The sequence below is a fragment of the Danio aesculapii genome, chromosome 13 (genome assembly GCF_903798145.1).
Source record: "Danio aesculapii chromosome 13, fDanAes4.1, whole genome shotgun sequence".
Classification (NCBI taxonomy): Eukaryota; Metazoa; Chordata; class Actinopteri; order Cypriniformes; family Danionidae; genus Danio; species Danio aesculapii.
Genome location: NC_079447.1, coordinates 19,808,069 through 19,835,847, shown reverse-complemented (window position 1 = coordinate 19,835,847; position 27,779 = coordinate 19,808,069). Strand labels below are relative to the sequence as shown.

The window sequence follows — 27,779 nt, the reverse complement described above, 5'->3', positions numbered from 1 at the left end:
TATGTTGCTGTTTATTATTTATTATCAAACTTATTCAGTGGTGTTGAAGCCAGCTACAGAGAGGGCATTCCAAATGCTGAATCCATGTACCATACAATTATCCATACTCATTTACTTCCAAGAAATTAATTGCACAAGTTGATGTACGCATAACGTACATACGGTTTCCCTTTTAACACTGACAGCAGGAGAAATGCAGGAACACTAAGGATGTAAGGCATTGTTTCTGACATAGCCAGAAGGTTTTAGATGGAATGTAAAGTGAAAATGGTTCCAGCGCATCTCCATGATAAAAAAACGTTTGCACAAGTTAGGTTTCTCCAAACGTCTTCATACAATTTCTCCCATGACTACAGTACGATAAAAAAAAAAAAAAGAAAACACATCGGAATGCTTCATTTTGGTCATTGTAAGGCAATTTTTGGCTATATGTTTTGTTTTCCACCTCAAACAGATGTGCCTTGCTTGAGCTCTCCATCTCCTTCCTGAAAACAAAGCACATCAATTCATAAGCACACAGCTTTACCTCCTATAAAAGACTTCTATTGTTATGAAAGACTGTTTACCTTGTTTTGCAACTGATCGTGCAGGCTTCTGACTTTCTCCTTCTCTTTGGCAAGTTGGTCCTGACTGTTTTTCAGCAGCTGCTGAAGTTTAGTGGCTGCCTGGCCTAAATCTTTGGTCATCTTTCGCTCTTTCTCGAGACACTCCTGAAACAACATGAGCATTAAAGCTTTACAGAAACAATTCTAACAGCTAACCAAACCTCTATGGCTCTATTACTAGGGCTGCACAATATACATGTATCGTTTCAGCATCAATATCACGATGTGAACATCTGCTATAATCGCATAGCAGAATCTGCAATGGCCAGTTGGAATTATAATTAACCAGGAACCACAGTTTTGTACACATGATTTGTGGAGTCACTGCGAATTTTAACCATAATCGAATAAATGTAAAAGATTTTTTACTTGAATGTGTTTTTAAGGCCTGCGACTCTAAGATTTAAAGCAAATCTAAACCATCTGGCACAAGAAATGATAATATTTGCCGCTTTTACAAAGAATAGTTGTGATCAATTACTTTGAGTTAGTCATATTTTAGTATTGATAATTATATTTTTAAGGTATACCGTGGTTTGGAGAAGTCAAGGTTTTAAAACTGCCAACATTTTCTTTTATACCGTTCCTAAGGTACATGTAAGATTTTTTGTTTAGTTTTTTTAGGACAACAGTATCTCCAGCAGAAAAAATGCCGTTTTAAATCGGTGTTTTTGAAACTAATGAATAAAGCAGAGGTCAATGATTGATTTGATTAATTACCCTGACATGTTTACTGCTCCTAAATATTTAAAATGTTTCACAGAATAAAATATGTTGGCTGTGTCCAAAATTGCTTGCTACTCAGTAGGTACTGCATTTGAATTTACTACTCGACCAATAGAAAAGTACGTTCTATACAGTATGAATGTGGGTAGTATGAATGGAGCTCGGACGTACTACATCCTCCATTTAATCATGATCACTTGACACACCCGCTTCACTTCCATGCATCCATCAGATGCGCACTTCAGAATCTCGCTGGTAGTAGTAGGTCATCCGGGTACTTCTCGCATACTGTTTTTCAACTTCTTTAAATTCGGACATGCTACTCGGCTCACATACCTTTTTAGCGTACTATATAGTATGGAAGTACGCACTTTTGGACACAGCCTTTGTGTTTCAATCGGAAAGTTTGCTTTTTACCAAGACATTTATAAAGCATATATTTTAGAGCAGTAAATCACAATACAGCGAAACCGTAATATTTTAATCCTAGGTTATCATACTATTAGATTCTTATACTGGTCCATGGCTAACCTCAAAATTGTTAGATTCCACAAAAAATAATAAAGTGCTGTTTATTTAGTTTTTCATCTTTGTTCTGTTGTTTTCATCTGTACTTTAATTTATTACATTTTTTTTATTTTTGGTTATTTTATATAAAATGCTCTTCCCTACAAAATCATCCAAATCAATGTAAAATTATGAATTATTTCCAAACTGTTACTCAATTTTGAATTATATTCATATTGCAGAAATATAAAAGTGCAACATCGGTTTTATCCAACATCGTGCAGCCCTACTGTGTACTGTCAAAGTATAATGCATTTCGAAATTTGTGCATTTATTTTGTGCAAACAGAATTGAAATGGAAGATTCTGAAATCTCCTAATGTAATGTAACTCTCTAACAGATAAGTGTAAAATTCATAATTAAAATTAGTATTTGTCTATTGCCATGTCAACATCAAAGTTTGTATTGATGGCCAAATGTTATTCTCTGGATAATGCTACATTTATCACAAACATCAAACCAGAACAATTTAAAGGAAACCTGAATCTTGGTCAGAAACGTTGTAGACAAATACTGACACGTCTCTCACTCGGCATGAATACAAAAATGTGGGTTCTTTGTGCAAATTTGGTTTGATGTTGAACTCTGTTTTAGTAATCCTTAGGAATACAAGTTACAGCAAGTTTCAGATGATACCACTTGTATTAAACCTTAGATTTATAAATGAGTGACTACATATAATCTTTAAATGTAAAATTACAGTACTGATTTGTATGCATTTAATCTCAAATCTTGTTATAAACAATGCCAAATACCTTCAGCTGAGCAACATCTCCCATGGCTGCAGTATCTTCAGCTGATTTCATCTGTTCTAGATGGCTCTGAAGATGATTTTTGAGAGTCTCCTGAGCCTAAAAAGAACGAGTTATTAAATCATGTGAACAATAATTAAAAAAAAATTGAATTGAATTGAGAGTGAAGGTCATGGAGATTGTTGTACCTGCTCCACTTCTGCAGAGAGCTGCTGGTTTAGAGCCTGTTCACCCTGCAGTTTTTCTAATGTCTGTTCAAGCTGAGCCTGGACCTGACAAAAAGCAAACCAAAACAGTCAATTAGCTACTGTAACTAATACAAGAACTACTGCTAAACCTTTCCATGCCATCCAGCACAAGAGCTGCATTAGTGCACACTGCATTCAAAAAAAGTGTGAAACAAGCATAAAATCCTGCAAAAACAGCAAGATCATCAAAGAAGTGTGAGTTTCCAATGCAAAAGATAAATGTTAGTGGTTATAAAAGGTGAGGATGAGAGAAAGAACCCAAAGGTGCAGATATTCAGAAGTGAAAACGGCCGGCTGGGTTAACAGAAGCTGCTGAAACAAAATGCTGAAATATGAATGATTAGACTTATGAATAAGACGTTCCCATTGTTGGCAGCACTAGACAGGGAGAAATTGTTGTATTTGTATGTATAATGTTGAATTTATGTAGCCTCTTTTAAGAAAAAGAAAATTTGGGGTCAGTGCTAAATTTAATAAACCACTACGGGCTGATTCCAAATATTTTTCACCTTCTCAATTTAAACTTTCCTGCTGATTCATATCATTTTCACTGAACATGGATCTGATGGATTCATTATACATAATACAGCGCTCAGCATAAAGAAATACACGCCATTTTGAAAACTGATATTTTTGTCCATTTCTCAGTGAAAATAGTTCATATATTTTGGTGCATTTGAACAAATCAGATTTATTAAACAGTGATATTCATTAAAATAATAGATTGGTCACCTAACATCTTTCGAAACAAAGATAACATTTAAAATTCAAATTAAATATTGCACCAAAAAAAAGACAAACTACAAAATTTCACCTAAATTCAATATATTTTTTGGATAGTTAATTTTTCCTCTTTTCTACATTTTTATTTAATACTTTACCCTGATATTCGTTTAATTGTACTAATTTGAGAATCATTAACATACTTTGTTAGATAAGCTCCAGATTTGGCTTCAGAGCTGACTTATCCAATGCCCCATTTACACGGGGCGTCAGCATCAAGTGTTATATTTATGATTAATTTATGTAGCACCGTTGTCCTGCGAGACACGACATTTCATTCCTCTGTATGTCCACACATGTAACGGAATGACAATAAAGCTCGACTTGACTTGAGAATTATTATTCGGTCTAAAAACTATACTTTCAACATTTGATTTGATTAGATTGTACCTTATTTATCACAGAGAAAATGATCAATTATCAATATCAACCTTTATGTTGAATGCAAATAACTGGTGCATCTCTGAAAAATATATATTTTTTAACTGTATTAATATTATATTCAATAAAAATAACAAATTATTACAAAAACGATAATAATAAAACATTTAATTTAAGAAAAAACCCATGATGACTACATTTGCCAATTGTCTCTGCATCTACATCTTTTCTGTAATCTGAAAAATAAGCATTATTTTGGTGGACCATCTTTTAAAAGACTTTATCCGTCCACAGCACTAGGTTGAAAGACATAGTACTAAACACTCTATCTAGTACTGCCAAGTGAGGTGCAGGGTGCCTTTCAGCGTCGCACCCTAACCTGACACTCCTCTGCCTCAGGCTGCCCGTTCTCCGCCACTCCCTGAGCTCGTTTTGTCACGTCGTTGAGTTGCTGTTTGACCTGGAAAAGGAAGCTTCAACTCAACAAAACCAACTTGTGTGTGTTTTTTTTTCATGGGCAAAACCTCCAGCACAGGATTGTGGCTAAAAACAATTTTTAGCACATGCACTGGACTCTGAGTAAAACCAACTAACCTGTAAAAGTTCCTCCCTCTGTGTCTGTGCCTCCTTCCGGGCCGAATTCAACTGGCTTTCTGATTCAGCTAAAACCTGCTTCAGCTGAAAACAAATGACAGAAAGGAGAAATGTCAGAAGAGAAAGAGTGACCTATTCACAATGCATGTCTGTCGACACATAGCACAATATACAATATAATGTGCTTTATGACTTTGACTGAGATGATTGTTGAGCTTTTGTATGTTATATTGTGCTTTAGTGAATAGGAGTGTGCGCTCACGTGCGTCATCTCTTCAGATTGACTCTGACTGTCAGTGGAAGCTGACTGCAGCTGTTCCTCCAACTGAGCCTCCAGCAGCTTCACTTGCTCCTGCAGCTGTGCACAAGAGAAAATGATTAGATACGCGTATAGATTCAAAGACTAATATTAAGTGCTGTTGAAAATGCATTTCTTTATATACACTACTCTACTGTATACGCAACGACAGTTAAAGTCTAAATTATTAGCCCTCCTGTACATTTTATCTTTTTAAAAATATTTTCCAAATGTTTAACACATTTTTCACAGTATTTCCAATCATATTTCTTCTTCTAGAGTAAGTCTGATTTGTTTTATTTTGGCTAGAATAAAAGCAGTTAAATTTTTTTAAAACCATTTCATATTTTTAGCCCCCTAAAGCAATCATTTTTAGATAGTATACAGAACAAACCATCGTTATACAATAATTATTACTCTATCCTGCCTACTTAATCTAATTAACCCAGTTAAGCCTTTAAATGTCACTTTAAGCTGAAAAATAGTATAGTGATAAATATAATCTTCTGTCATCATGGCAAAGATAAAAAGAAATAAGTTATTAAAACTGTTATGTTTAAAAAGGTGTTGAAAAAAAATATATCTTCCCTACGTTATACAGAAATTGGGGGAAAAATATACAGGGGGGGCTAATAATTCTGACCTAAACTGTACATGAACTAAAATGTTTGTTTTTTGTATCTTCAGTGTTTTTAAAAATCAAATTTAAGCCTTTTAAAAGATCTTCAAGAAATGCACAATGAAATACAAAAACAGACACATTAAACATTATTGTATCAGCAAACTGTAAACAGACTAGTGTATCAATACAACATTTATTATATAGATTTAACCTACATACCTAAAGAATTAAAATGGAGAAAAGCTTAAAGAGTTCACATTGAATTAAACACCAAAAAACTACTACTAAAAAATCTACTCTGTGAGTAAAATACCAAGACTGACTGGGAGGGGAAATAAATATATGTATGTAATGCATTATGTTGTACTTTTGATTCTAAACAATTCCAAATTACACTGGGATTCTAATTTTATATATCCATGCTTTCCTACTTCCAACTTCACACTCAAACAGACGAGGGAGATAATATTCACTGTTAAAACCATCTACCACACAGGTGTCAAACTCCTGGAGGGCCACAGCTCTGCACAGTTTAGCTTTAACCCTAATTAAACCCACCTGATCAAACTAATTGAGTCCTTCAGGCTTGTTAGTGTATCGAAGCAGGGTTGGAACTAAATTGTGCAGGGCTGCGGAGTTTGACACCCCTGATCTACAACATATTGTAATGTAAAAAAACGAAATAAACATTGTGGTAATAAATCAACACTACATTCTATAGGTCCACACGGAATCTGCATGCACAGAAATCCGCAGATTTGTAGCCTATCGTTGAGTCTATTTATTTACTTTTGTAAATGTGTAAATATGTATTGCTCAGTTTTTATATTGTTAACTTAATTTCAAAATGATTGTATGTATGATTTATATACAATACATTTTGTAAAGTAATATTTTCTGTCTTTTAGTAGAGATATTATACGAGACATCTGCTTTGTTTACAAAACAAATGGCTCTAATTGAAAACCTTAAATAAAAGTTTAAAAAGTAATTGTTTTATATTTCACATTATAAGTTTAATTAATATACTCCCACAAATCCACAGAACTTTATATAATTTTACGCAAAAATAGCAATTAATGTCCACAGACCTTGTTTGGCCCCAAGATAAGCAATCGCTTGGTATAAATGTGTTTGTATTAGCGAGCCAGCAAACCTGTAGCTCTGCAATACCATATTTTACATTTAAATGGCTTATTCCTGCACTTTTTGTCCCCAAACTGAAGGCCTCTTGAAATAAGAACTTTGCTATACCAGTATTACAAAACATTAGAGTCCTAATACGGCATGTTTAATAATTCATTAATGCTTTATTGTCTTGGAGATCACTAAGGAGAAATGTCAAATACACTCCTTTATTTAGATTGTCTGATAAGTTCCTTTATGTATGACAAGTACAAATATTGATAGGATACTTTCAGGATGCAGTTGGTTTATGCATACAGAGCACACACACATACACAAGTGTATACCTGTTGGTTGCATTGGCTCTCTGTTCTCAGGCTCTCTGCTGTCTCTTCTAATTCTTGCACCTTTTTTAGTGCCTGCAAAAACAAAATGATCATTTGAAACTTGATGGTGGATAAACTTTCAAATTACCCACAAACAGTGATACTTCCATGTCTGTGAACACTTTAAAGAATTTGTCATTCAAACAAGTAAATCTTACAGAAAGTATTCTTTTTTTGTGTTTACACTGTGTCTGCAGTATTATGTGTGTTTGTGTGTCAAAACTCACCATTCTCAGTTTCTCCTCAGACTCTGAAATCTTTGTCCTCCACACACTCTCCTCTTCCTCTACACTCTTCTGAAGTGTTTTTAGCATCCCCTCCTATTGAACAACATAAAAAAAACATCAGGCTCAATCTCATTGGCATTCAGGCTTTGCTGAAACAGGTTGCCTGGTGCAGAATCTCACCGTTTCCGCCAGAACGGTCCTGTACTGTTCACACTCAGACTGTAATGTGCACTGACTCTCCTGGGCTGCCTGTAGTTTACCCGTAATCTCCTATAAAATCAAAGCACTGTCATAACCACAAATGTGTGTGTATATGTATATATATGTATATATATATATATATATATATATATGTATATATATATATATATATATATGTATATATATATATATATATATATATATATATATATATATATATATATATATATATATATATATATATATATATATATATATATATAAATAAATCAACTATACAGTGCTTAAAGTCACAACCTAGATCTGTTTTCATTTTCATTATAAATTGTTCCGTACGGTGTACATTTTATAAAGAATAAACCTACAAATTGAGCACCACTCTTTTTAGAGTATTTTGTTTCGGGTGTTTTCATGAAAAATATTGCTTATATCCCCACTAGGGGGCTGCAAATAGTCACTTTAGGTAATAAACAGCAATAGGTTAGTAACTGCAGAATGCTTACCTCTATCTCAGTACTTTGCTGAGATTCTTGGCTTTGTTGCTTCTGATTTAAAAGCTCTTGTGCTTTAACAGCAAAGTCCTGCAGCCAATTGGTCTGAAAGAAAAGAATTTGCAGTGATGTAAATTAGGGCTGAACAATATATTGATTGTGCATTGATATTACAACGTGTGTTTCCACAAGACACGGCGCAGGATTATAATATTAAAGGCAAAGTTATTATTAAATATTATTATTATATTTTATATTTCATTGTTCAAATTGTACATTTGAAAACTGTCAGACTCCCCAGAAAACCAGCAGCCACTGTTTATTTTAACCTCTATTTTTACTCCATTGTATTTATGTATGTTTGTAATTTACTATATTTTATGCAGATGCACTGCGTAGAAAGACTTGATCACTCCAGTTGATCTAAATTAATGAAATCTTTCCAAATACAGCTATTCAGATCATCTGGTGGAATTGTATTCATATCGCAATATATATCGCAGCAAACAAAATATTGCAATGTCAGACTTTTCCAATACTGTGCAGCCCTAATGTAAATAGAAGAGCTTGAGTGGTTTTGTACAACTATTTAACAATAACTCCACTAACTGTTTATGACAAGGCTAAGTGCACTACTATTCGAAAGTTTCAGGAATCAAAGTGTGAAACTTTTCATGTGAAAAAAAAGCTAGCAACAATATGTTAATATGATCAAATACAGTAAATGTATACATTTAAAATACAGTTTAGAACAATATATATATATAATTTTTTTGTATTTATTAAAGAATTATGTATAAATAAAGTGATTTTATTATTAAAAATCATCACATTACAATGATTTCCAAAGGATCATTTAGAAAGGAAGCATATACAGCCTCCAGACTTGCACATACAGAGAGACTGAGGTCATGTGTATGCGTGTTTCCAAAACAAGCCAATATTACATGTGGATCTGAAAAACAAAACTGGGAAATAAAACTACGAGATGACTGAAAGCCTAAATACCTTTGCTGTCTCTATGTTGATGTGTGGGAAAAGAGAGTGAAGAACTTCTTGAGTTTCGCACTGGAAAGACTTCAGCATATCCTCCAAACTCTCCTGTAATACAATTATAAGCTTATTAATAACCGGACGGAACAGCTTTAAAAAAAAAAAATTCACTTAAATTCAACAAAAAGGCATGTTTTGCATCTCTCAGCACAATTCTAAGCAAACTAAAATGTAACAAATGTATTTAATCCGTAACTAAAAACTGCTGAGTAACATGATGACGCTCAAAACTTCCTTTATTGATGTCACTATATTCAATACCAGTATTACCGGTTACATTTTATACACAGAAATACCTGTGTATAGTGCTTTTAATGTCAACACTCCTGAAATGGTAATGTAAGAGTACTGTGACAATCTCCTTTACACAGTTAAGCCATAAACCCTGTCGACAAGATGTGATAATGTGTACGTGTGCACATTTTTATGAATCATTGTGTACATGCAAGATAATGACATGCACGTCCACAATTGTCCCAGCTACTTACATAACTCTTGCTTTGTGACTGGTTTAGTTCCTTGAGCTGCTGTACTTTCTGTTGTAGTGATGTCATCAAGCTCTCTTTTTCAGATATGCTGAAAAACACGTTGAAGAAAAAAGAAAAAAAAAAACACTCAACGTGTAGGAAGGCATTTAATCAAAGGATGATGTTAACGTGGGTGGCTGGGGAGGCACATAAACATGCAATGGCCTTCAGTGGGACTGAATATGTACCTTTTATGTAGTGAATCTAGTTGGGCTGTGCTATCTGCCAGCTGTAAATGAAGATTGTGTTATTGGACACAGTTCAAAGCTATTTTTACCATAAATATACACTTCATCTTTGAAGGTCAAACATATAATATTAACAGTAAATCTCACTTACTTTAGTGTTGTACTGTTCTTTACATTGCCTTATCTGTTCTTCAAACAACTCCTCCCGAGACTCCTTTTCTTTCAAACTACAGAAACATGAAACATCTTAATAACAGATTGTGAATGTGAAATATTGTTTGGATTACAAATGACGCGTACCTCTTTTGTAATTGTTCCAGCATTTCTGGGTTTTCAAGCTATGGATAATTTCAAAAGAATTAAACGAACAGTTAGTTCAGCATTTCAATTATTGTTCAAGGTTTAGAAATCTCTTATGATAAACTTACTCTGTTTAGGTCTGAACTTTTCTCTTTAGCCTGTTGTAGTTCTTCCTGAAGAGCTGCTATTTGGGTATCCTTTTCTTTTATGCTTATATTCAAAAGCAAAATGAATGAAATAAACCCGGAAAAATTGACTAAGATACTGAAGTGTATTAGAGAAGCTACAGAAAACATTATACCTTTGCTGTAAATGCTGGACGTCTGTTGTGCTATCCACCTAAAATGAACAATGGAAAAGGATTTGTTTACAATAAAAAAATTAATTTAAAAAAAAAGTACACACGCTCAGTCAAATGTACTAATGACTAACTAAAATGAGCTGAAAATGTCTAAAAAGCAGTACCTGATTCACCTGACTTGAGATTGTGTTTTTGAGTTGAGTCAGCTCTTGCTCAAGTGTTGAAACTGCACTTTTCTTCTCCTTCAGGCTAAAAATTAAACACTCTAGGTGAATTCATGTTCAACAAACAAGTGTATGAAATATGAAAATATTCTTTTAAAATCTAATTTAATTATTAATCATACTACAATTTTATGATATTTATGCAAAAAAGAAATTTATAAAATAACAACAAAAAAAGAATTTAAGTCCTATCTTATGCTATTTTGTGTCTTAATTAACAATACTTATCTTAAGGGAGGGTATTTAAATTTTTGTAATTGGAAATAACAAAAACACTTAAACACATTAACAGTCAGGTTTACCTCTTCTTTGCCTGCTCCAGTTCAGCCGTCACAGTCTGTAATAATGGCCAATGTAAATGAGTTAATTGCTCTTACACATTTGATAATTTTACCTATTAACAGTTTTAGTAACCCACGGTACAAAACCAAGGTGTGTGTTGTAAGTATTTAAGTCAACGGACAACGTGTTCTGTAATTGTTCTGGAGCCAATCAAAAAATATATTTCTTTAGGAGGTAATAATATAACCATTAAAGTTATTTTGAATGAAAACATTATCTATTTTCCGTTAATAGCTCTGTTAAACATCGCTTGTGAATTATCTGAAAATGAATTAAATTTCACACAAGGGCTAATAATTATTTACTCACAGGCCACTTTATTAGGTACACCTTACAAGTACCGTGTTGGACCCCATTTGCCTTTAGAACTGCCTTAATCCTCCATGGCATAGATCCAACAAGGTACTGGAAAATTCCTCAGAGACTTTGGTCCATATTGACATGATAGCATCATGCAGTAGCTGCATCAGACCAGGCAACGTTTTTCCAATTTTCTATTGTCCAATTTTGGTGACACCCGGTGTGGTCTTCTGCTGCTGTAGCCCATTCTCCTTAAGGTTTGACGTGTTGTGCGTTCAAAGATACTCCTCTGCATACTACGGTTGTAACGAGTGGTTATTTGAGTTACTGTTGCCTTTCTATTAGCTGTAACCAGTCTGGCCATTCTCCTCTGACATCAACAAGGCATTTGCGCCCACAGAACTGCCGCTCACTAGATATTTTCTATATTTCTGACTATTCTCTGTAAACCCTAGAGATGGTTGTGCGTGAAAATCCTAGTAGATCAGCAGTTTCTGAAATATTCAGACCAGCCCATCAGGCACCAACAACCGATGCCATGTTACAAAGTCACTCACCTTTCTTCCCCATTTTGATGCTCAGTTTGAACTTCAGGAGATCGTCTTGACCATGTCTACATGCCTAAATGCATTGAGTTGCTGCCTTGTTATTGGCTGATTAGAAATTTGCGTTAATGAGCAGTTAGAAAGGTGTACCTAATAAAGTGACCAGTGAGTGTGTGTATGTATGTATGTGTATATATATATATATATATATATATATATATATATATATATATATATATATATATATATATATATATATATATATATATATATATATATATATATATATATATAAATAGATAAATAAAATGATTATTTAATTTAGATTGGCAATAAATATCCTGCAATTAAGTAGTAGTTTCATCATTCAGGCTAGGCTTGTCATTTGGTATAATGCAAACTGAGGTAATGCAAATTCTCTGGCAAACCACAAGGATTTTTAAATGATTATATCCATCTACAAACATGCAATTATTATACATTGAGAGAGAGATCTGCAAAGATACCTCTGATTTGTCATTTTGTTCTTTCAGCTGCTGCTCTCTCTCTGTCTGCGTCTGTTTCAGCTGGCTCTGCAGGCTCTCCAAATGTCCAGCCCGCTCTTTCATTTCCACCTCCACACTGGCCACACGGGCTTTAGCCTCTAAAACAGTGCAGTGTGGAACAAAACACTTAGTTCAAATTACTAATTCATAATGCGTCTGCCCAAAGCCGCAGTACACCATACTCAAGCGTTTCGTACAAGGACACATTGGTGATACTGCAAGAAATCATACCTTGCAGGACTTTAAGATCAGATTTAATTACATTACTTTTCTTAAAGATTTTCTAAACATTCTGGATGTATCTTGTTGTTCTACAAGCTTTTATATTCTGAAACACCAAGTGGGTGCTGACCTGCAAGAGCAGCAGCGTCTTTTTGAGCTTGTTCAAGTTGTGCCTGAAGGTTGTTTTTGCTGCTCTGGGTCTGTCTGAGCTCCTCACTCACTTCCTCCAGACGCTTCTGCAGAGCTTGTTCAGCATTCACCCTGTTCGCCTGCAGGGGACAAAACATGAGAACACAGAAAACACAGGTCAGGTTTGGTCACACAATACCATCGATGTCAGAGACTTTATGAAGAAAGAAGGTTTGATCATAACAGACAATCAAATAAAACACAATTATTAGCCGTCCCGTGAACCCTTTTCCAAATATTTACAAAGTGATGTTTAACATAGAAATGATTAAAACATTTTAAACATAATAACTTAATAAATAATATCTTTTGTGTTTGCCATGATACGTTATTAACTATTTTGCAAGATACTAGTATTCAGCTTAAAGTGCAACCAAAACAATAGCTTAATTAGGTTAACTAGGCAAGTTTGATTAATTAGACCAAAAAAAATTAATGGGGCTAATAATATTGACCCTAAAATTACTAAAAATTATTTTGAGCCAAAAGAAATGAGACTATTAAATATTTGTTGATTCTGCTTATGGTTTAATTAAAATATTACATATCTAAATTTATAATGTACAATTTAAAGGGGTGGTCCAGAGTGTATTTTTAAGGCTTGGTTGTGTTTTTAAAATGCAAAGCAATGTGTTCTCACGCTTTATTTGTATCTGGTTATTTTTTCAAATATCTTTACTTATATACAGGTACTCGGCTAACATGAAAACGACCGTCATATTTTTTAGTTCCTCAGAAAGGCTATGTTTGGTCAGCGAACAATGTGATGTGATTCTCGGATCAGCTTTACGTCACCAGGAAAAGCGGCACGGGAGACATTCTGGAAGCTGTCCTTTGTCAAATGCTACCTATATTTTTTTTTATAATTCTATGGAACATAATTTAAAATTAAATTGTAAGCACTTCTCTCTTTGTGCCGTGTCCTTTGGAGAAAGAGAGAGAATTTTCTCAGGCAATGTCATTGCAAAAAAAAAAAAAAACAGATCAGGTCTAACACATTTTAAAAACACCACTTTTCTATAATTATAAAAATTAAAACAGTCATTAACCGCAATAAATAATACACAAGATAAAATACATAAATAATAATAATTCTGGAAGCTGTCCTTTGTCAAATGCTATCTATATATTTTTTTATAATTCTCTGGAACATAATTTAAAATTTAATTGTAAGCACTTCTCTCTTTGTGTCGTGTCCTTTGGAGAGAGAGAGGATTTTCTCTAGCAATGTCAAAAAAAAAAAAAAAACAGATCAAGTCTAACACATTTTAAAAACACCACTTTTCTATAATGCTAAAAATTTAAATTAATTAACAGCAATAAATAATACACAAGATAAAATAGATAAATAATAATAATAAGAAGATAAAAATCTAAAACCATTTTTAAAGTTTACTTCTGATAAAAATTTTACAATTTTATAAGGATTCACATTTAAAAATATTTTATTTAAAGTCTTTCCAGATAAAAAAAACGTTGTCCAATAACATTTCACAAGTATGTTTAAAAGTTTGGTTTCTGTTGCAATATTGACAAACTTCGTTCCATGTCCTTTGGAAGCCAAAATACAGAAACAGAACAAGCTCTGTGAAAATAGCAGCGTTTGGACGGCATTTTAGCTTTCTCTGCTATAACATTATAGTGCCTCTGGCCATGCCCCGAACCTGCACAGGGTATATGCGCGTAACCTGAAGCGTTTGTGATCTCACTAACCCGGATGTATTTTTTTTGTAGTCCAAAACTTTGTTCGCTGTAGGCTTTGCTAAGCTAACTCTGTAAAAGTCAATAGCTACGTCCCAAATGGCACACTATACACTTACACACTCAACAGCATAGTATATGTATGTAGTGTCGTCCCAAATTAAACACTAATGTTTTTTTACTAAGCGGAAACTCAAACCGCTTCCCTGATGACGTTTGACGGTTGCCAAATTAGTGAAATAAATGACCAAACTACCCAATAATACCTGCCATTAGTATAACCACATTCACCATCAGGAGGCGCTATAATCGCTCTCATAGGAGAATTTTGCTTTCACAATCCAAAATAAATAAAGTTATCCAAAATGTGGCCCGATAGCTCCGCCCCTTCCGCTACTTGAGCAAAACTGCGGTCGTTGAGTGTGTGAAGTGTCCATCATTCCACACTTCATTTTACTAGTTGAATGAGTGCATCATCCGGGTTATTAAAGTGCACTTACTATTTGTAAAGTTTTCAGTGTGAATGCACTATTTACACTATTTTTATTACAAAATGGCGTAGAATAGTGCATAAGTATGCAATTTGGGACGCATCTACAGTCTCCCTTTGCATTGAACTTTGAGCATATTACATTCAGAGATGTTGTTTATGTTCACACAGCTACATTACACTAATTAAAGTTTAAAATATGATATCATGGTGGACCACACCTTTAGCAACAACAAAAACAACAATAAAATAATAATAAAAATTGTAAAATAATTAAAAAAATATATATATTAATCACCACCATTATTCTTATGAAAAATTATATTAATTAAATAAACAAAACAAAATACACAAAAACTGAATGAGAAACTATTAAAACTACTTTTTCCACTGAAAGCCACTCTATTTTAAATTAACACTATATTAAAATTAATGTTAAGTTAATGTTAAATACACATTTCTTACCGGCCACCCTTCAAACATAACGTATAAACACTAATTCTCTGTTTGATTACTCAGAATTACATCCCGACCTTACACAAAAGGAGAGAGTTTCCCCATTGCTTGCTCCACACTCATGATTAAGATGACTGACTCACATTCTCCAGACATTACCATGTCTCTCCTAATCCAGTACACCGTCTAGATGCTCAAAATGGGCTCAGGACACACTTCAACACAAGGCTGCTATTTATTCTGTGGCCTTTTGGTTTATAGCAACGGATTAGCAAAGAAACGCAGTTAGTTCTCGAAGCTAAATCGTTGTTATCAGTCCTTCCAGTACGGATAATCAGATACTTCTGTCTGAAACTGAACTGCTCAGGCAGGCTCACATTCCAGATCGCTGGAAGAAGCGCTTCCCTGTAGTGCGGGCCATGTTCCAACCCACAGCGCACTGCTGAGCGATCAAACTGGCAATCAAATGTTCTGCCAGCATGGGAACAATCCCATTAGCAGAGGCACCAGCACTGTGGGGTCAAAGCCTGAGCTTTACCAGCAAGCCTAATCAAGCTTCTTTAATGCACACGCAGATTGAAGAAACTAAGCTCGCCTACCTGCAGACGTGCAAGGCTAAACAGCCCAGCGAGAGGTAGCAGAAAGCACTAATGAGGCTTGTGCTCATACTGGGAGATTTTTTATAATACTTAGAGTGTCATTTTGAGCTTCTTCGTAAAAAGTATCGCTTTAGCTCTTTGGTACAAAACTAATTACAAATTGACAAACTAAACACTAAGAAATGGCATATGTGGTGCAGAGAACGGTTTAGCAAGGTGTGCATCTGACCTGCATCTGGTTTAGTTGTTTTTCAGTGGTGGCGGCTTTGGTTTCTAGATTTTTCCTTAGCTGCTCATCAGCCTGCAAGGCATCGTTCTTCTCCGCCAGTTCCTTATTCAGCCGAATGCAGTCCTGACGCAGTTTGGCCAATTCAGCATTTTGTCTGACGGATCAAAAACAAATAAATATGATTAAATAGATGGGAAAAAGTACTGTGTAGGGTTGAATCAAACTTCACCATTTGGTATTCAAGAAGTATCTGCAAAACCTTTAGCTTTGGAATTCTGCCATTAAACTCCACTGATAGCATGATAAATCGATATTATGTATTAAAAATGTGCCAGTGGCTGAAGGAAAGGATGTATATCAGCAAGAAATTAAAACAAAATATTCACAGACAAAAATATGAGATGAATAATATGCAATAAATAAACTATTTATAAACAATAAATGATTTATGCCAAAATATGAGATAACGACTATGTTGATGGACATCAGTAATAGAATAATTTGCCTTAATCTAATAAAGACAATAATATGATTAAGGTGTTTACACGAGTAGCTTTTTGAATGTTCTTTTGTGATCCCGTTTTACATGTTATAGCAACTAATTAAATTAACATCATTGTGTCACCGAGCTATCCACGTTTCCTCCGGAGTTTCATGTAATTTCAAGTGTTTTATTTTTAACTTGTCAAGTTTAACTACAGTTTGACAATTTCACTTTTATTCAGGAACATTTCATGCATTCCCCCCTGACAAACGAGATATTGGATGAGAGTATGAACTGCTGGAAGAGTGCTGTTTTAATGGAATTTCATACCGCAAGCTGAATGGGAGAAAAAAAAAAAAAAAAACGCATTTCGGAGTATGTGCAAAGAATAGTGTATAACAGATGTGTGTGTGGACAACTCTGTCGGAAAAAGCGCAGCGAAAAGTCCTACATGATGGTAATAGTTTGATTAAGGTGTTTACATGTCTGTACTGCACTTCAATAATGCAACTAAAATCGATATACTCCACATGTCTTAATTTGATTTTTTTTTAGTTCGATTATGACCTTAATCTGATTAAATTAATCAAAAATAGCTGTTTACATGGTAATCAGAGTATTGTCTTAATCATATTAAAATTGGATTATTGGTGTCCATGTAAACACTCAATGAGATTAATATTAAGTAAATCTAAAAAATAAAAAGCAATAACAACTTTTTCACATACAACATTGCCTTTAAGATATATATGGTACATTTCTATAAATTAGAAAGACAATTTTTAAATGTTTGTAATGTATTTTGGTGAATTATCCACAGCAGAAGGAATGCATATTACAAATGAGAAAAAAGGTATCAGTTTATTAGTAGCCAAGACTGTAACAAATGTGTGCAAAGTTTATCATAACCAGCAGCTATCATTCACAGCATTACACCAACGCATTTTTGCAGCTACTTGGTTACTTTATTTGGTGTGTCATGCCAGGAAGTTTGTTGTAAACTCTTTTGTCAAAGGCCCATCCCTTCATATGAAATAATGTCTGTCACAATTGTGAAACAGACAAATTAAGCAAACTAAACTAATTGTTGTGCAGTTCTGTTCGTACTTCACACGGGTGAGTGAGCTTGTCAAGCCACCTGTAGAAGAGACTCTTTCCTCCCTATGTGCATGTATGCGTATTTGTGTTTATGCGTATAAACGTTTGTGTTCATGCAGGTATTCATAGACTGCTACAAGGCAATTGCTTTCTCTTTAATGTTAGATTTCAACTTAAATTAGGTGCATGTATTCAATTTAACAAGATTAGATGTTTTTAACTGGATTTAAAGTGCTTATTTTATAATCATTTGCAAGTAAAACTCTTCGAAATAAAAAGCATCTGCTAAATTAACAAATGTATTTGGTTTTGAAGGAACTGTATGTTCATACTTGCTCTCCGTCTGACTGGTGGCTTGGTTAAGTGCATCTCTGAGAATGGAGTTCTCCTGCTGTAGACGAGCCAGCTGAGCATTAGGACCTTTCTCCAGCTGATCCTGGAGAGCCAAGACCTGAGAAGCAAAAGACAGGGATTAGTGAAGTCATGTAAATATCAAAGCTGCCAAAGCTCACTAATGTGATTAATTAAAAGCATCTAATCTTGTTATACTTAATACATGCACTTTAAATCTAATATTAATGAGAAAACCTACAGAAACTATATATAAACAATACATTATAAATAAACACATATTTAGGAATAAAATAAATTTATGATTAGAGATTGTTAGAGACTGAACTACTGTCATACTAAATAATGTTAATGTATTTTTTATTTAATGCCACGTCAGCAAGCAAGGCAATTATCATGGCATTCAATAATAAAAATACAATAAAAAAATAAATAAAAAATAAAAATCACCAAACAAATGAATACATAAATGAAATAAGATTTTTAGCGCTAATACATGATAATAATTCTAAAAACATTTCTGTCCAACTCAACAAATATTTTGCCAGGTGTCATAATTGTGTGTAATAAATATTTATGTTGGTGTAAAAGCGGAGAATAAAATTCTCACTTTAGCATTGAGCTGCTGAGACTCAGCTAGGTGGTCTTGGTAACTGGCCTGCATGCGTGCTTGCAGTGCGATGATGTCCTGCTCACGCTTGCTCAACTGAGAGCTCAATCTGGTCTCTATAGACGCCACCTTAGATTTCTCCACAGACAGCTCCTGTACACATAAAACAAACACAGGTCACTATTTGGAGTGAAAACAGGCCACTAAAATACAACTGGCTTTTAGTTCAAGGGCTGTGCGTTTGGCTATACATCTGCTCATATAGCATATCATATATTTTTATTTAATGCTATTTCAGCAAATAAGGCTATTTTCATGGCACAAACATTTCATTATTAAATATACAAACAAAAACCACAAACAAACAAATTTAATAACATTTTTACATTTGAAGTGGTAAACATAAGTGCACATTACTACCAATTAAAAGTCTTTGATTAGTGTGGTTATTAAAAAGAATACTAGAAATTTATATTTCTACTGAGCAAACACAAACACAAGACGTTGCGATTAAAAAAAAAAATTATAATTCCTGATGCATGAGCACATACAGAACTTTTCTTAATTCATACATGATTATATTTTCGACTGGTATAAGTGTTTCAGGGCTTACTTTAGTCAAATCCCTTAGTCGTCCTTTAGCAGCTGCTGCATCCTCCTGCTCAGCTGCCAGCTGCTTGTCTCGTTCCTCCAGCTGTTTCTTCAGCAAAACTACCGGATCACCCTTCTGTGTGGCCTATAAACATGCACAAAACTGCTTAGACAAACTTTCTGTTTAAGTTTAAATAAGGTGATGAATGTAAGAAGACAATGAATCACAGTATTTTTTTTCTTGATTTATACGTTCATACTGTTTTGGATTTTTTTTTTTTCACATTGCATTTTTGAAATAAAAATGCATATTTTATTGTTTGCTTTTCATAAATCATATGATTGCAAGTATTTGCAAGTATATGATTTAATATAAAATACCATTTAAACAATTTTACAATGTATGCATTTACATTTTTTGGAAACTAGATTTTTTCCTCAAATTCCAATTTATTGCTGTTAAAAACAAAACATGAGCAAAAAATAACATATAATAGCAAAAAATAACATATAATATTATTACTACATTTAGAAGCACACGTCTGTACAAGGGCTGCACATATTCAGCATCGATATCACAATGTGCACATACGCAATTGTCACATAGCAAAGATATGCAATGTCCAGTCTGAATTATTATTGACCAGGAGCTACAGAATTGTAATTAATCCCTGTATTTATATGGAATGTATTTGATTTATGCAAAAAACATATATTTCTTGGAATTTTTGTCTTGTTTCTAGCTCAAATATCTACATTTCAAAGCGAAAACCAGATTATTTCACTTACCCCACTGGCAATTATAATTAATTAATTAATAATTTCCTTAAAACAAGCAAAAAAAAAACCTCTTCATTTTCACTTATTTTTTCAGACGGCGAAAATTAAACTATATTTTTACTTGGTTTAATAATTTTTTTATATTTGCACTAGAAACAAGACAAAAAGCTTTTTTGCATTGTGATTATTCCATTTCTGTATCCGAATACTGTAAGACTCCCAAGAAAACTAGAGCTATTCAAACCGTCCTCTGAAACTAATCATATCGCAATATTTAAAAAATAAATAAAAAAATAAAAAAAAAGATCGCAATTCAATTCAATTCAATTCACCTTTATTTGTATAGCGCTTTTACAATGTAGATTGTGTCAAAGCAGCTTCACATAAAAGGTCATAGTAAATTGGAACAGTGTTGTTCAGTTTTTAGTTTAAGTTCAGTTCAGTTTAGCTCAGTTCAGTGTGGTTTAATAATCACTACTGAGAGTCCAAACACTGAGGAGCAAATCCAACGATGCGCAGCTCTACAGATCCCGAACCATGCAAGCCAGTGGCAACAGCGGAGAGGGAAAAAAAAAAAACTTCACTAACTGGCGAAAGTGAAGAAAAAAAAACTTGAGAGAAAGTCTGTACATTGTTAAAATGCCAATATTTCTGTCATAACTTTTTCAAGTTAAACCATATTTAAGTTTTGATAGGCTGTAAATATTTAATTTCGTTATATAAATAATAGTTTTCCTCAAATAAAACTTTAAAATGCTTGTGAATTCTTAAGTCGCATCATTTGGGCATGTAGAGTAAACAAAACTGTCCTTCTCATTCACACACAAAAAAATATGCAAACATGTATATTAGTGGTATTTCAAGAGTTTACACTTAGATATGCTTGATGGTAATAGCAGGTTTGGCATATTGTCCCGGGAGAGAACCCTGAGCTTAGAGATAATTGAGCCCAGGGCTCCTGCCTAGTCAATAAGCATATAAGGGGGTCTGAGATCAGGTAAATCTTGAGAGCACCACCTGGTAAAGGGAGGAAAAGGAGGAGATGGGGTGGAATGGGTGAATTCTTCCAAAACGAAGATAAGGTAGTAGGGCGAATTGTCTATTTATTGTAAGCTTGAATCAACCTGATTGGATTATTGCTGATTACGGACAAGAGGCCAGCTGCGATCCATCATATCATGTGCTCCTTTTGAAATTAGTTTGTAAAACTTCACCTATGCAGTCTCACTAGACTGTATGGTGTTTAAAAGATCTCAGGACCTACTATTGAGTTATTTACACACTATGATTCAGTCTGTTTTCCACATCAAGGAAATCATACGGTCCTAGTTTATTAATAAAACTCATTTAAAAATATAAAACCATTTATGGCCATACCTTTTGCCATGTGTCCTGAATAATACCAGCCTTATCCGACAGAATCTGAATAAGCTGCTGAGCTTCTCCTTCACTGAACACCATACTCCTCACCGTGGAAAGCAGGGCCTTATAGGGCAGGTACAGTGGACTGTCTGCGGGGTCTGCAGCCACTGCTAGAGACAAACAGAAAAGATCATATATTTAGATTATACATTAAAATGGACACCAAATCAGAAAGCTATGAAGTGCTTTGGTTTTTGTTTGCAGCAGGGTGCCCACTATACTCCTGGTGTTTACGAGCAAGTTCTTCAAATCATTTTATAGCACTCCTAAACAATGCCTAAACCCAATCTACACTTCAGCATCTAATCAAACGTGTTCAGATCGGCACAGTAATGAAAAAGCCGAGATCCCAAAAGAACTGCTTCTTCTTTGTCAATACAGCTAACTAGAGCCTTACACAGTGCTTTGTGCATGTACTATCATGTTCTTTTTATTAACTCTCTGTGTTTAGACAGTGCCAGTATGGCATGTGTGCAGTGTGGCACCAGTGTGAGATGGCACCCAAGATTGGCAATAAACTCCTATTGTTTGGTCACTGAAGGCCTTTGTGTGCCTCCCTAATGAAGCAGCTGAAGCAAAAGTATTGTTTGAACAGGGCCAAAAGGGCTGCGCTTCATAAAGTGAAATTTGAGTGTACAGAAACCCACCTGGGTGCAGTCACAAACACTCTGCATTCTCCAATGTAAACGAAAATACTTCATAACAAGTGAGTGGGAAATTTACTGACTGAGATATGATCAGTGATATTTTAGTATAATTAATATAGTAGTATTATTCATTCATTTTCTTTTCGGCTTAGATCCTTTATTAATCTGGGGTTGCCACAGTGAAATGAACCGCCAACTTATCCAGCGTATGTTTTATGTAGCGGATGCCCTTCCAGCCACAACCCAACACTCGGAATCACCCATAAACACTCATTTACACACCACGGCCAATTTAGCTCATTCATATCACCTTAACTGCATGTCTTTGGACTTGTGGGGGAAAACCGTAGAACCCAGAGGAAACCCACGCGAACACAGGGAGAACATGCAAACTCCACACAGATATGCCAACTGACCCAGCTGGGGCTCGAACTAGAGAGCTTTTTGTTGTGAGGCGATCGTGCGTCCCACTGCACTCCATGGCGCCAATATAGTAGTATAATATTTTCAATTTTTGTTCTTTGCATTTTAACTTTTAGCAACATATCTTAGTTTTTATTTTGTCTTTTTATTGCTTTTTTAAGAAATTAATTTTCATTTTTTAAACATAGTATTTATTAAAGTACAAATTAGCATTTTTGCACATCTCTTACTGCGCAAAGAAGTGCACATGAAAAAGAAACAGAATGAACACCTAAATAAGAGCAACATTATGCACAAATCAAGATTAATTTAGACTATGAACCATATTCCAAATTAAATCATTATTATGAAACTCAAACCATCACATACGCCTGTGAGCTAGAACTGTGCATGAAATCCAGCACAAGAGCAGAAAAATGCAGCTCACTGCCTCCCTTCCCCAGTGAGTAGCACTTCAGACACAAGCCCACTCTGAGCTCTCGGCAACCAATCAGAGCCAACATCAGCAAATAAGGAGTAGTGCTTTTCCAACACCCCGCCCACAAAGGAAATAGAGCACATCAGCGCTATTTGTCAGCAGAGTCAATCCAGACGGTACTCTGAACTAGATGAATGACATCAGGAAGTGACACTCATATAAACTCAGAAGTCAGCCACTTCACATACACCATTTGTTCAAGTTTTCCAGACTCAGCTTGAAGGTTTATTACACGTAGATGTCATCTGTGCGGTCCAGCCAAAACAGTAATCTGTGTATTTATGGGTCTGGCAAACCAATCAGAATCAGTATCCTGTTTTTCATATTGAGGCAAACTTCTTTTAAGAGATACCCGAGTTCTGCATATTCATTTGGACAGGTTTACTTAATTTTCCATCCTTAATTTAGCATCTGCTACACTGGCTTCTTTTGAAAATGAGAATGAAGATCAGACAGATCTAATAAGGCCACTAGGTTAAATCATTAAAGTTTGCTATGCTGCAATGCACAGCCCCTAAAAATACACAACATGATTTCACTATTAAAGGGATAGTTCACCCAAAACTGGAAATTCTTTAGTTTACTCTCCCTCTACTTGATTCAACCCTATTTGTTTTTCTTTCTTCAGTTTCTGTTTCTTCCTCAAGTGATATAGAAAGTTTTTTTCAGTGTCTTTATTCTGTTGAACATTAAAGAAGATATTTTGAAGAGCACTTAAAGCCTGTAACAATCAACTTCTTTAGTATTTGTTCTTCCTACTATGGAAGTCAACAATTACAGCTTTTCAACTTTCTTTAAACTATCTTCTTTAATGTTCAACAGAATGAAGACACTCAAGAACATTCTGTATCACTTAAGGATGAGCACCTTATCATTTTTGGGTGATTAATTCCTTTTACACCTCCCCTCAACACAACATGTATCCATTTTGAAGAAATAAAACTGCTAAATGGAAAAGAACTAATAGAGAGAACAAGACTTAAGTCTGATGATGTCCTGCAACCTCATACTGACTACTACTGCAAATTATTAATCTAGTTAAGTGAAATGTCTGAAAATCTAAATAGAAAATGTTTAGGTTTTGCCAAAAACCAGGAGGGGGCAGTGTCAAACACTTCCTTTATGTTTATGTACTTGGTCTAGTAATTATCTGACCACCTAATGTGTGCGTTTTGGTTAAGATAGCTGCATACCTGGCTCTGCCTTCTTCTTGGATGCTGATTTCTTTTTGGGTGGAGCATCCTGTTTAGGCTCTTCTGCCTTCACTGGCACAGCAGTCACTGCTGCAGCTTTCTGAGTGCCCACCGGAGGCACTGCCATAACAGGAACTTTTTTAGTCACCACCTCCAATGGAGCAACTGATTTGGGCTGAACCTCAGCAGAAGCAGACTCTGCTTTGGCTTTCTTCTTTCTCTTACCCTTAGGAGATGGAGCAGGTGGGGCATCTTCAACAGTAAGACAGGGTGGAGCAGGGGTAATACCTGAAGTAGGTTTTTGTGAAGAAGCTGTGGCAGAAGGGCTGGGTTTTCTGTCAGGTGGAGAGGATTTCTGAGCTGGGGCTGGTGGAGCAGCTTTTTGTGCTTTGGCAGATTTTTCTGTGGGTGTTTCTGATTTCTGGGATGCGGCGAGTGGAGTAACTTTCTGGGGCTGAGGATTTGAAGCAGGTTTTTGGGATGGGGCAGGTGGAGATGATTTCTGAGTTGGGGCAGTTGGAGCAACTTTTTGGGCTTTGGCAGATTTTTCTGTAGGGGCTGGCTGAGCAGATTTCTGGGCTGGAGCAGGTGGAACGGATTTTTGGGATGAGGAAGATGAAGTGGCTTTCTGAGCTTGGGCAGTTGTAGCAGCTTTCTGGGCTGGGACAGTTGTAGCAGCTTTCTGGGCTGGGACAGTTGTAGCAGCTTTCTGGGCTGGGACAGTTGTAGCAGCTTTCTGGGCTGGAGCAGGTGGAGTGGCTTTCTGGGCTGGAGCAGGTGGAGTGGCTTTCTGGGCTGGAGCAGGTGGAGTGGCTTTCTGGGCTGGAGCATCTGAAGCAGACTTTTGGGATGGAGCAACTGTAGTGGACTTCTGGGCAGGGGCAGTTGGAACTGACTTTAAGGCTGGAGCAGGTGAAGGAGGTTTCTGGGCAGGAGGAGGTGAAGCAGATTTCTTGCCAGAAGGATTTGGAGAGGTTTTCTGAGTGGGAGGCGCTGGAGAGGATTTCTGGTTTGGAGGCGCTGGAGAGGTTTTCTGAGTGGGAGGTGCTGGAGAGGATTTCTGGTTTAGAAGCGCTGGAGAGGTTTTCTGAGTGGGAGGTGCTGGAGCAGACTTTTGGGCCGAAGCAGGTGGAGCAGACTTTTGGGCCGGGGCAGGTGGAGCTGACTTCTGAGCTTGGACAGCTGGGGCTGATTTCTGAGCCAGGGCAGGTGAAGTGGTCTTCTGAGAAGAAGTGGGTTGGACAGACTTCTGAATTGAAGCCTCTTGTTTAGTTGCTGGCGCAGCAACATGTTCTGGGGCTGAAGGAACAGGAGGATTGGGCTCATTTGGTACTTCTAAAACCTCAGTGGTGGACTCTAATTCCAGGAGTTTCCCATTAGGCTTATCTTCCTTTTTCTTACTACGATTTTTCTTCTCAGCTACCTTGTCCTTTTTCTTCTTGTCGGATTTTTGGCTGGATTGGGCCTTCCCTTGCTCCTTGCGCTGCTTGGCTAAAGCCTCTTCATATGACGTCTCTTTCATAGAAAATGTTGAGACCAAAGCAATCCCAATGGCTGAGAACACCATGAAGCCACCAAACACCACAATTCCTAGGGTCTGAGGATCATAGATGTCCATGACTGCTAGTGTCCTTTCTGATTTAAAAGAAAAAAAAGGTATGATTTAAGGCATTATACACAGAGAAAGAGCTTACATTAAAATTTCACTGATTCCCTTTAATAAACATATTTATCATATATTTTTCAACACATATTTTAAAATTCATACCAAGGACATTAATATTGGCTTATGAATGCTGTCTTTGAGGCAAGAGAGAAAACTCAAGACTTTAAACTAAACGATGGCTTTCTGTTCCAGATGTAACCAGGAAAAGACAACCAAGCATGATACCCTCAAATTTAACTATAATTTTTAAAGAAAAAAACTTCCATTCAATTTGCAAACGGTGCATTTGGTAAAAGGCTGAGTTACGCAACATAGATTTCCATTCCAGCATGTGCTGCTGTCTGCCAAATTAAAGTTCTGTACTCTGCCGCTTCTATGAGATTCTTACCAATCTCACACTTCAAATGTGCACCAAAGCACAAATAAATGACAATAGAAATGTGAATTCTCAGCATCCCAAATACAGAAGCCCTAGGCAGCTTTCAAATCACAAAATATATAAATACAAATTTGTAGTCTCCATCTGTTACCTTTGTGTACTAGGTATGCTAAATATCTGGGGAAACAGATTTGCACATAAACTGCTCTCTTTTGCATAGGCCTTGACTATGTTTACTTTTGTTGTAATAACCCGACAGGTAATTTTACAGCCCTACACTCACATTCTGAGAAAGGTGTGAAGCTGGTCAGCAGCCTTATATGGTTTTTATCTCTAGACAAAGTTGAAAACTTTGCATATCACAAAACATGTGTATTTATATAATGTTTAAATACTTGTCATTCATTCACCAACGTGTGTGTGTGTAATCCATTGATCAGGTACCAATTAATGAAAAACTCTAATATTAATGGAAATAAAATGCTATTATAAATAAGGCAAGATTACTTGCATTATGTGCTTTCATTTCACATTCACTTACAGTATAACAGCCTCTTTTCATTCAAAGCAAAATGGGCCAACTGGAGATTATGGGGCCCACTTTTAAGTTGATTTCTGTTTTCTCTTGTATATTTACAGTTGTTATACAAGATTTAAAGTATTTTTACAAGTTAAATGATATAGCATGGATAATCTGCAATACATTTAAAGAGCAAACACTGAGGAATAGACTCACTCAACCTTATTGAATATAAAGTGAGTCAAAACGCTTATTTTAATTAATTAAAGCAACAACTGTTGTTCATTCTGCCCCATGATTAGTATTTATAATGTTCAATTAATATAAATTATGAAATTAATGTAAGGTTTTCTAACAACTACGTATGTTTTTTTCCTCCCTGAAACTCTACTTAAAATATGCTTTTAAACAGGTTTCCACTAAAATCGACAGACTTCAGAGCAGTTACAGAAGCTGAAATGTGTTATATATTGAAGAGTTTCCTTCGCTAGCTCACAAAGGAAAGGCTGATATTAACTGTCTGTCTACAGCCGAGCATCACCCCAACCAAAATGTGAAAGCACTTATTATAGTCATGCCATTCGCTTCCTAACTACAATAAGATGTCTTCATCCCACTTGTGTTACGAGTAGGTTAACGATAGGAGAAAATAAATGAGCGAGATCAAAGTTTAGGGTTAACTGCTACTGAAAATCTTTTAGGCATTTAATGGATAACGCCGAAACAAAAGCTTTAAATCTCACCTTTTCTCGCGGCAGATTTCCGTTTGATGAATCACTTCAGGAAGAGTTGATACGGAGGAGAATATCTCGAATCCAACTGCCTTACCACGCCAGCAAAAAAACAAAAAAAAATCTTATCCCCAGCTTGAGGAGTCAGTCGATGTCTGTGTGGAGTCGTGGCACTTTCTCGCGCTGGCA

The 27,779-nt window shown here is 35.4% G+C and overlaps 1 protein-coding gene across 3 annotated transcripts; it reads right to left on the bottom strand.

The window, feature by feature from the left end:
* Positions 1-27,779, bottom strand: rrbp1a (ribosome binding protein 1a). 3 transcript variants are annotated; one of them, XM_056470255.1, is made up of 29 exons: positions 27,603-27,779; positions 24,295-25,929; positions 21,509-21,663; positions 19,374-19,496; positions 18,761-18,913; positions 18,132-18,250; positions 16,218-16,371; positions 12,684-12,822; positions 12,293-12,429; positions 10,902-10,936; positions 10,540-10,624; positions 10,376-10,413; positions 10,203-10,284; positions 10,075-10,112; positions 9,926-10,001; positions 9,775-9,815; positions 9,548-9,635; positions 9,015-9,107; positions 8,019-8,111; positions 7,495-7,584; positions 7,315-7,407; positions 7,049-7,120; positions 4,919-5,014; positions 4,657-4,740; positions 4,442-4,522; positions 2,839-2,922; positions 2,654-2,749; positions 567-710; positions 1-485 (listed from the first exon to the last, which is right to left on the bottom strand). In XM_056470255.1, the coding sequence occupies exons 2-29, from the start codon at positions 25,910-25,912 to the stop codon at positions 447-449; spliced, it is 4,146 nt and encodes a 1,381-aa protein (XP_056326230.1). In that variant the 5' UTR covers positions 25,913-25,929; positions 27,603-27,779; the 3' UTR covers positions 1-446. The 3 variants fall into 3 exon arrangements, with proteins under 3 accessions (XP_056326230.1, XP_056326231.1, XP_056326232.1); XM_056470256.1 differs by having other exon boundaries at positions 21,509-21,660; XM_056470257.1 differs by lacking the exon at positions 4,442-4,522.

Excerpts from the sequence above, each read along its gene's own strand:
- rrbp1a (XM_056470255.1), bottom strand. The coding sequence starts at position 25,912 with ATGGACATCTATGATCCTCAGACCCTAGGAATTGTGGTGTTTGGTGGC. Across the intron at positions 9,636-9,774 it reads CTAGATTCACTACATAAAAG|CATATCTGAAAAAGAGAGCT; the intron begins GTACATATTCAG and ends CGTGTTTTTCAG. Across the intron at positions 711-2,653 it reads GAGATGTTGCTCAGCTGAAG|GAGTGTCTCGAGAAAGAGCG; the intron begins GTATTTGGCATT and ends ATGTTGTTTCAG.